This window comes from Labrus mixtus, chromosome 6 (genome assembly GCF_963584025.1).
Source record: "Labrus mixtus chromosome 6, fLabMix1.1, whole genome shotgun sequence".
NCBI lineage: Eukaryota > Metazoa > Chordata > Actinopteri > Labriformes > Labridae > Labrus > Labrus mixtus.
This window is the reverse complement of record NC_083617.1, coordinates 30,268,529-30,278,301: the sequence shown is the minus strand read 5'-3', so window position 1 is coordinate 30,278,301 and position 9,773 is coordinate 30,268,529. Positions and strand designations below refer to the sequence as shown.

At 36.7% G+C, this 9,773-nt stretch overlaps 1 protein-coding gene across 1 annotated transcript; it reads right to left on the bottom strand.

Annotated features, from left to right (window-relative positions):
- Nucleotides 1-1,320: 1,320 nt before the first annotated feature.
- tspan14 (tetraspanin 14) lies at nt 1,321-7,918 on the bottom strand. The gene is made up of 9 exons (XM_061040882.1): nt 7,772-7,918; nt 6,642-6,722; nt 6,172-6,222; nt 5,792-5,938; nt 5,345-5,515; nt 4,542-4,667; nt 4,328-4,378; nt 3,519-3,632; nt 1,321-2,894 (listed from the first exon to the last, which is right to left on the bottom strand). Exons 2-9 carry the CDS (start codon nt 6,720-6,722, stop codon nt 2,829-2,831), a joined length of 807 nt encoding a protein of 268 aa, XP_060896865.1. The 5' UTR covers nt 7,772-7,918; the 3' UTR covers nt 1,321-2,828.
- Between the last annotated feature and the right edge of the window lie 1,855 nt (nt 7,919-9,773).

The window sequence follows — 9,773 nt, the reverse complement described above, 5'->3', positions numbered from 1 at the left end:
GTGACCGCTCCGTGCTGTGCTCAGGCACGGTACACTTCCTTGGCTTTGGCACACTTCGGAGAGGTGTGCTTCAGCACGGTACACTTCATGCACGAGCACAAGCACGCGGGTACACAACGCTGACAGCCTTCATTCTGGAGAAATCCAGAGTTTCATGTCTGTATCTGACTAACATGACACAATATAAGAAACAAAGTATCTGTCATGTTCTCTGTGTTGTTCTCCGATGTGCGGGTGTGCGTGAGTCCGCGCGGACGCCCGCACATCGGAGAACAATTAATTAATTTATTGCTGTGTCTGATTAAAATGGCTTAAAATAAGCTGCAAAGTCAGTAAAGTAGCTGTCATGCTCTCTGTGTTTTTCTCTGATGTGCGGCCGCGGACTCGACTGTGCATCTCTCTCTCTCTCTCTCTCTCTCTCTCTTGTCCGCCTGTTTGTAAACTGAGCACGCTTCATAATAACATAAAGCGTGCATGTGTTGTATTAAGACGTTATGTACAAGAGGTAATCGTGCTTAGGCACGGATAGTCCTGTGTAGTGTGACCACAGGCCGTGCCGGCCAGCGTGGGATTGGCACAATCGTGCTTGGGTACAGCACGGTACAGATGACCAGTGTGACCGCGCCCAGATGCAACATAGTCATGAGGTTTATTGTCTGTCCAGTAGGTGGTGCTATGAAAAGTGTATCTTTGGAGTGTAAATATGTGTTGAAGGTAACTGTCATCGTCATTCAACATTTCACGTTTTTCTCAGTATTTACAGTCTATGGTTTGGAGCCAGTAATTTTAAGTTACAGTCAATCATGTTTATAGTGTCAAAACAATAAATTACACTCAGACTAATATTATTGTATTCTTTATTATGTTTATATGCTATCCATTATTAATATGTATTATTTTTTATATGCTTTGGCAATATTTTCACATTCGTGCAAATAAAGCTTACTGAATTGAAATGTTATCCTTCAGGAAAAAGTCATCCAAGTAAAACCCCTGGAACTGGGAAAACAAAAAGAAGTGGAGGTCCTCTTTTGTGACATGATAGATATGCCTACCAAATGTTGTACATGTAGGTGAACACACTGCGTCATAAGGAGCACCATGAAGGCATTTGGCAACATATGTGCAAGAGTGTTAATTTGTTGTACGCAAAGTGTCATGAGTTTTCAATCATGTTTAAGCCCTCAAAAATGTTCTACATCTGGCACACTTGGACTCTATTTAAAAAAAATATGATAAAAAGAGATTATACCTGTGATTCAAGCAGAATAAAGGTTTGTTTGTGGTTGAATTTAACAGTGTCAGAAAAAAAGAACGAAGTAAAAACAAGTTTCAATTTTATTTTATGAAAACAAGAAGACATAAAAATTCACTTCTATATGTATAAAAAAAAGAATCCCTTCAGAAAAAAAGGTCATTTTTAAACTCCCAACATAAACATGAAAATGAAACCATAAACACAAAGCAAAAAATTGAAACAAAATGTTCTGTTATTTTCTGATTGGCTCAGTCACCCCAAAATCTTCATTCATAGCAACATTTTCAACTCAAATGAATCCAGTGTCAATAAAGTTTTAAGTCTTTTTTTAAATCAAACATACAGGTGAGGACTCACCTGAGATGTTGTGAGGAACAGTCTGCCATTTCAATGATTTCAACTTTTTTTTTCTTTACCACTTCTGTTGTTCTATTTTCCTGTCAGGTCTAGTTCAGTGTAAGTTCTCTCTTGTTTCTATCATTTTTGGTGTTGCTTAAATAAAAACAAAAATAAGTCCAGTGAGTAAGTTTTTTTATACATAAGGCTGGAATGAACCATGTCAAGGAAATATGACCGAGTTTAGGATCATGTTATATCATAAAATATTTTTATTTATTTTCTCTTTTTTTGTCATTAATGAATAATTATCAGTTTTGGGTTGTTGCCATTTCAAAACAACAACATCAATTATTAATGTTACAGATTAAGTTACATTGTTCATGTCTGCAATAAACATAAAGCTGCCAGAGCTCTGTAACCCTGCTTGGATGACATCACTGACTCATCTTTCTCTCATTGGCCCGGCTGGATTTAGACCCTTCAAACCTGTTTTTACATGAAGGGTTCACTTCCTGTTTGAATCACAGAAATTATTATGACAGGACTAAAATGCTTAATCGGAAACATTTGGGTGATAAAACTACTTTTACTGGACTCACTTTATGTTTTGTACAGTGATTTTGATTTTTTTTTTTAAAAGAGAAAACTGACATTATACAAGAAGATAAAGTTAATTAAAAGAAATAAGTAGATCAATCAACCAGACACATTACGTTAAGAAGAACATTAAAAAGAGAAGACCTGAGTACAATCTGATGATGATGAAGATGATGACAAAGATGGTGATGTTGGAGGCACTGAGTGGTAAACAGCCAATCACATCAAAGGTCTAAATGGTTCAATTAACATTCAGAAAGAGGACTGAGACAGTTTGATTTGAAGGCAGTCTGGTGCTAAGCAGCTTCTTGTCGCAAAGATGAAGAAACATTCAAGAATAAAACAGACAAACAAACTAAACACTGCAACATCAACAGAAAAAAAGGAGAACATATGTTCTCTCTCAGGTTTCTGTAACCATAGCAATGTGATGATCAAGAGAAGGACTGCACTGATGACATGAAACGTAGCTTGATAAGGCAGAGATGCTCAAGGGGAAGAGAGACAAAAAAAGGAAGAGGAAGGCACATCTGACTGAAGAAACTTGGTCCTGTAACACATGGTTGAGGCCTAGCCACTGCAGGTGGTGACCCCCCCCCTGTATGTTTAGGCCACATCCCCTGCAACTGGAGCTTCAGTAGTTGAATTTGACCTTCAATATGTCAGAGATCAGAGTCCTCGCAAGGTAGATCCCCACCATCTGTTCATGGGTAAACAGGTAAACAGAAACATTGAGTGAGCCAATGTCACATTCATATCTGCTGAGCCAATAGAAACCCAACACGGCTGAGAGCGTTTCAGGTTGGTCCCTCTTTGATCTCAGTTATTATTGTTGTTTTATCAAATACACGTATGAATCAGATTATGGATCATTTTTTGTAATACCAGTGTAAACACTAAACAAGTTGCTTTAAAAATCAGTGTCTTCCTTCGGACTATTCAGATGAAATATTCTGTAAGAGGTGTATTTTTTTACATGCTTTCCTCATTGAATGATAGCAAGAGTTCACTTTAAACGTCTCTTTCTTCCCCCTTTGTTTGACTTTTTTTGTCTTTTGCAGAAGTCCTTTACTTTCAGGCAGGTAGCTCAAATAAGGAAGTCTGTGTGTACTCTTGGGTGTTTCCCCACAAGCAAGCAGGGAGCAGCAGACTTTACTGTGATGTTTGCATTTCTGCTCAGTGGTAGGGTTTCGGATCTGTCACATCAAGTAAAATGATCCCACTTGTTACATATGTATTATTATAGCAATCTCCTGTCAAGGTCATTTTATGGGCCCACTCTGACACTGTACACTGTCTGTACTGCTACAGACTGTATTCATACCTGCAGCAGAGAGATGACGATGAACACAATTGCTACTGTGTAGAGGTTTCCAGGTAACCAGTCTTCCAACGCAGGGATACAGCCTTTAGTGAAGATATGTTCAGTCCAATCTCTCTGTGCACAGGAACGATGAAGTACATTTATGAACATGTTCTAATTTAACAGATTCATATTTAAACACGTAAAAAACATGACCTACTTCTTGTTAGAACATGAAAGAGATCCATAAAAAATATGTGTTGATTTAATACCCATATGTTTCTGATAGCATTAAAAATGTTAAGTGTATTGAACACTGTGAAAATGTACTACAGAAATGTTAAGTCATTGAAAAAAATTTAACTAAAAACCAAATTGGGAAATTACAAGAGAGAAAACTCTAATGAGGTGTGTCAATCATACAGGTAGTTCTGTTCGCTGTGTGATAACAGACAGTTGGCTCATTTTAGAAAAAAATACAAAATGACCATTCTAAACACCACATGTTGAATCTAAGAACATGTTCCAGTGAGAGAAATAATGTCTTAGTTAATAGACTTTTGAGTCAAATCATTTATTACTTTAGTTAAAAGCTATGAAATAAACAGGATAGCATTCAGCAAGCCCGCTCACTGACCATCATCATATCTGGGTTTATTTCAGCTCCAAAGACTTACTTACTGTACTTTCCACTTGCATTTGTTATTTATACAAGCCTGCTTTATCAGATTACATCATCTCACCTAAAATCTTACAGAAACACCTAGACCAACAAGCTGACCCTCACCTGCACCAACTTAAATGAACCTCCTCTTTAAATGAAATCTCACCTTTGGTTTGTTTCGAACATCATAGCCACACTGAGTGTTCACCACCGAGTCCTGTAGCAAACAACATCTTTAAATCTCAAACAGATTTAACAGCATTATGATACATTTATCAATAGCAACAGAAACATCAATTACATCATTTTCTGGCTGTTTATATTGATATTCAAGCAGGGTAAACTATACGTTGTACTTATTATGAATGGTCACAACTCACAGCAGGATCAGTGATGCAGCAGGAAAACGGAACTCCACACCTCTCTCGACTGCGATGGGTATCATTACAACTGAAATAAATATTCAGATCCCAGTCGTTTGGCTCCTGAGCTCCACAGCAGTGGTTCTGTTCAAAGCACATAATGCTTAATCATTTCACTTAATCAACACTTAATAATTATTAGAAAGTAGAAAAGTAAATTCACATCAGAAACTACAGGCTTAGGGTTAACTAAAGTGTCCTGGGAGAAAGAAGATAGTTTTATCAACTGAAAGAAAGATCCTTGATGGTAAATTAAAGATTACTGAGCTCCACAGTAATACAGATAAAAAATTAAAATATGTATATCTTAATTGTGTTGGTATTAAAGACAAAATAATTTAGCAATGTGGGGACAATGGACTTAGATTTGTATAGCACTTTTCTAGTGTTCTACTCAAAGTGCTTTATACTTCATGTAACATTCACCCACTCTACCCTTGTGCACCTGTGGTGAGAGAGGTCTACGTACACACAAAGAGGAAGTGAGAGGGACAAAGGGAGGGGTCCTTTGGTACATCCCTTCTGTAAAAACATTGATTGAAATGCGGTCTGAAGCTTTTAAGTGACGATTATGTGATTCCATAACGTTACTGTATTAGTTCCTCAAAGAGCTCCACAATCTACCCGTCTGCTTCTGTTAAGAGAGAATTTGATGAAAAAGCCCATGGTAATTTAAGTAATTTATAGAGTGTAAACATTAAAGTTAGAGTTTCCTGCTGTGTTGAAAGGCACATTTTATGTCATAAAAAAAATCTGTTTACCATCCTCTGTAGAGAGTCAATGAGGTTCTGCAGGTCAATGTCATCTCTGTACGCTTTGATGTTTGCTAGGAAGAAGTCGTTGATCCACTGTCTGACCTGGCTCTGGAAAACAACTGCCAGAACTGCAGCCGTCAGCTCCAAGATGAAGATGAAGCCAATCACACCAGAAAACTAAATGATAAGACATACAGAACAGTTATAGTGCAAAAAATACAAAATGTAGGAAAATGTGTTGAATATTTAGAACACTTTTTTAGGCTGATATTTTTAACTCACAAACTTAAACGGATATATATTAACAGAAAATTTCTCTGAAGGATAATTTCACTGAAGAGCATAAGTGAACAGATTATTTTAAATGTAACTTAAGGGGATGGGAATTTAGGACACATTAGTGGACTGATGTTTTAATGTAAAAGCATTAGTAAATAAATATGCTTGACGTACAAACTTAAGCAGACAGATGTTTTCTCTTAGAGCTCCCACACAGCCGGCAAAGCCCAGGATGAAGGTGATCCCACCTACTGCTAGAACCAACCAGACCGGGTCAAAACCATGCAGCCGGGTCACCTGGGTAAGATCTAACAGGACTCCCTGTAAACCAAAACAGTCAAGTTGAGGAAGGGAAACCAGTGAGGAGACAGTCCAGTCCTGACTTAAATACATGATTTATATAGTTCAATAATGAATATCATTAAATGTAAGTAGGTGTATAAAATAATACCAAAAGTACAAATTTCACTTACATTTTAAGGAAATGTGGAATAGGAACAGTTGTATTACTTTATGTCTACAATGTTAATTACATGCTGACAGTGTTCATTCACCTTTTCACTCCATGCCCAGAAACCAGCTGCAATGAAAGCAACTCCAGCCAGCTGAAACACAAAGACCCAAAAGAGAACACATCAAAGAAAGTCAACTCAAAGTGACATATTTGAACATTTATTCTGACAATTTATTTTTTATTTGTTATTGTGAATCCAGTCGTCTAAAGTTGAAGATTTTCTTAAGGTCCAAGTTTCCAAAGCCTCCCTTTAAAACAGCAGGAGGGAGGCCCCTTAGGGTCATTCAAACTCATCTTGTTTGATGAAATTCTGAACAGAATTTTGACTCATGACATCTAACAGGAACACAGATTGTGAAAGAGTTTCCAACACCCTCAACCACACAGGATGCCATAGACACTCTTCCTGTTAACTAGACAGGAAGCAGCTCTCTCTGAAAGCATGTTCTGACACAGTTGAGACATTTCAATAGGTGGACTGGTAAAGAGGTGTGAAAGCAGGTAACTCACCCAAAAGATGATGTTGTAGCTAAACATCAGATATTTGTAGCAGCAGCTGACCTCAGCATTCTCATATCGATAGTAGTACATCTGTCACAAGACACTGCTGTTACGAACACAATATTGTAACAACGCTCTCAGTTTTTACATCTTTGCAGGTTAATCCAACACGGATTTTATTTATTAATAATAATAATAATAATTATTATTATTATTGTTATTGTTATGACATCTTTGCAGGTTAATCCAACACGGATTTTATTTATTAATAATAATAATAATAATTATTATTATTATTGTTATTGTTATGACATCTTTGCAGGTTAATCCAACACGGATTTTATCAAGTCATAACAACACATACTGTAGTGTCTGCAGTTTAATAACTACCCAGTTTGAAGCAGACACGTAGCAAACTTAATGTCAGCAGGTTAACACACTGACTTTTAATACTGTTTTAAGTTAACAGTAAACTGAGTATTAAGAGTTAACTTAATGTCAGCAGGTTAACACACTGACTTTTAATACTGTTTTAAGTTAACAGTAAACTGAGTATTAAGAGTTAACTTAATGTCAGCAGGTTAACACACTGACTTTTAATACTGTTTTAAGTTAACAGTAAACTGAGTATTAAGAGTTATCAGGTCAGTACAACACTGACTGTTAGCATACAGCACTTGCTTTTAGCAGTTAGCAGGTTAATACAGCACTTACTATAAGGTAACACTGACTTTTATAGGGTTAATTCAACACTGGTTGTTAGCAGCTATTAGTTGTTACAACACTTAAAGTACAAGATAAAAACAACACTGACTATAGAAAGGTTAATACAATAGTGTTTGTTAGCTGTTAGCAGGTATGCTAATACCTATCAACTGTGGATATGACAATTGGCCGCTTTTCTAATACTGTGTACTTTCTGTAAACCATCGATTGATTGAGTTACTTTTTCGTCTGTTTGTTTCATATTAAAACAATGATGTAAATGTTCTGTTGAAACCAGTAAAAAAAAGTTTGTTTCAGAGCTAACAGCAAACGACTTAAGCTAAAGCTAACTATGAAGCAACAGTATACAAAGTGTGAATAACCGGAGAAGTGAATCATGAAAGCGTAACAGAGAATAACGTAGTCGACATTACCTCAGACCAGATCTTATGAACACATTTGGGTTATTCCAAAACTTTTATCAAACGAACAAAAACACACCCTACCACTGCGGTGTTTCCGCCAGAAACAAAAACATAGGCTTCTTCTTTTTTTGCTCCTTATTGATGATCGACTTTAATTGTAATTACCGCCATCTTCTGGAGAGCAGAGGAACTGCGCGTAGAAAACTCAATGTGAAAAACGTGGTTTTAGACCACACCAATGTCTTCTAATGCCCTCACAAACAGACTCCTCAATGTCCTAACGATATATGATATGACATATGATATGATATTCCATTTATAGTAGGCCTAATTATGATTATATTATAAATACAAATCTGCTTTTGCTGATAGGACTTTTTTTTACATGTTCAGAGCATAGACTGTAAATGGGTTCAGAGGTAGAAGAAGAAGGCCTACTCATATAATTTGCTTTAGCATAGTTGTTCAACAGAGCCAAAAACACATAGGCCTTTTCAGAAATTAATTAAAACCAACCAATTAAAAGCTACAATCCTACATTCAAAATGCCACAGCAGTAAACTTACAGGTGTATGTACTGCAAAATGTAGACTAAATTTCAGGCACTCAGTTTACAGATGGATTGAGCTTTCCTTTCATCAACACCACCTGATCTGTAAGGTCTGTGTGTGTAGGTGTGTATGAGTGCGCGGGTGTGAATGTGTAGATGTGTAGCTGTTCATCACTGTTCTTAATTATTACATATTTATGGTTTTAGTAATTATGTACGTAATTCAATAGTTATTTAACTGACATGCTTACTGATGAACGAATGTATATACATACATACATACATCCATACATACATTTGTATGTATGATTGATAAATAATTAGAATTAAATATAGAAGGGTTTCTTGGTTGTTTCACTCTCTGATGCTATTATTAATGAATAATGAATGGAATGAATAAATAAATAAATAAAAAATGAATGAATAAAATGTTTTGTCCATTTTGTTCTCTCAGATTTTCTGATCACTCAATGATTTGGTGATTCAATCTCCATTTTCACCATGACAACAGCATGCTTTCATGTAAACGACTCAGTTATCAGTGTTTTGAAGAGCTTCTTAAGTTACTCTTAACAAGACACTCTGTCTTAATCAGCTTTCTGTGAGACTGCTGAAGTCACAGGATCACATGGTTTAGAAGTGTTGTCCTGGTAAGAAGCCAGGCAGGCTCCTCAAACGGCTGTGACTAAGATGGTATTTGTCACCTGAACAAAACAAAAAGGTTTAGTTGTAGAATACATTTTGATTTGTTTTTGTTTTTCTGATATGTTTGACCTTTTTCTAACTACAAGAGAAAACTGTGCTATTGGTTAAAAAAAATATATAAACATAAGGGACCAACAAGCCTATGAATCTGTGATGACTTTCTCAACACAGGTCTGTCACAAGTTCATGGATGAAGTCCTTTATGTTGCAGTCTAAATTCAATAATTAATAAAAACTTCTTTACAACACTAAGATACTGGATAGTGAAGAGACTTCTGTCAACGGAGCCTAACACTACATATCACATTTACTCATTCTCACATACACACGTCACACACAAACACACCAAATGGCTCAGCCTTCAGAAGCAGTCTGGGGTTCAGTATCTTCCAGAAGGACACTTTGACATTAGGACTAGAAGAGCTGCTGATTGAACGGCAGATCGTCTGATGAGTGGACGCCCACCCTACCTCGTGAGCCACAGCCACCACACTGAGAAGAATTCTATTATGATTCTGTAGCCGTGTCCTCCTGTAACCATGGAGACAGTGACCCTGTGTTCACTGTCACCATGGTGATAAAACTTGCAAAATTCTGGGTCAGACTGAAGATGATGAGGCTCAGCTACGCATCCACATACTGTAGATTTAACATGTATGTTGTGGCACCCTGATAGACACTGTGTGACCCTGGGTATGTACAAAGGTCTGTTTTGGTTCTGTTCACTTCTTCTCCAAAACTGAACACCTTCTTCAC

Excerpts from the sequence above, each read along its gene's own strand:
- tspan14 (XM_061040882.1), bottom strand. The coding sequence starts at position 6,722 with ATGTACTACTATCGATATGAGAATGCTGAGGTCAGCTGCTGCTACAAA. Across the intron at positions 5,516-5,791 it reads ACATCTGTCTGCTTAAGTTT|TTTTCTGGTGTGATTGGCTT; the intron begins GTACGTCAAGCA and ends CTTATCATTTAG. Across the intron at positions 3,633-4,327 it reads ATGTTCGAAACAAACCAAAG|AGAGATTGGACTGAACATAT; the intron begins GTGAGATTTCAT and ends TCCTGTGCACAG.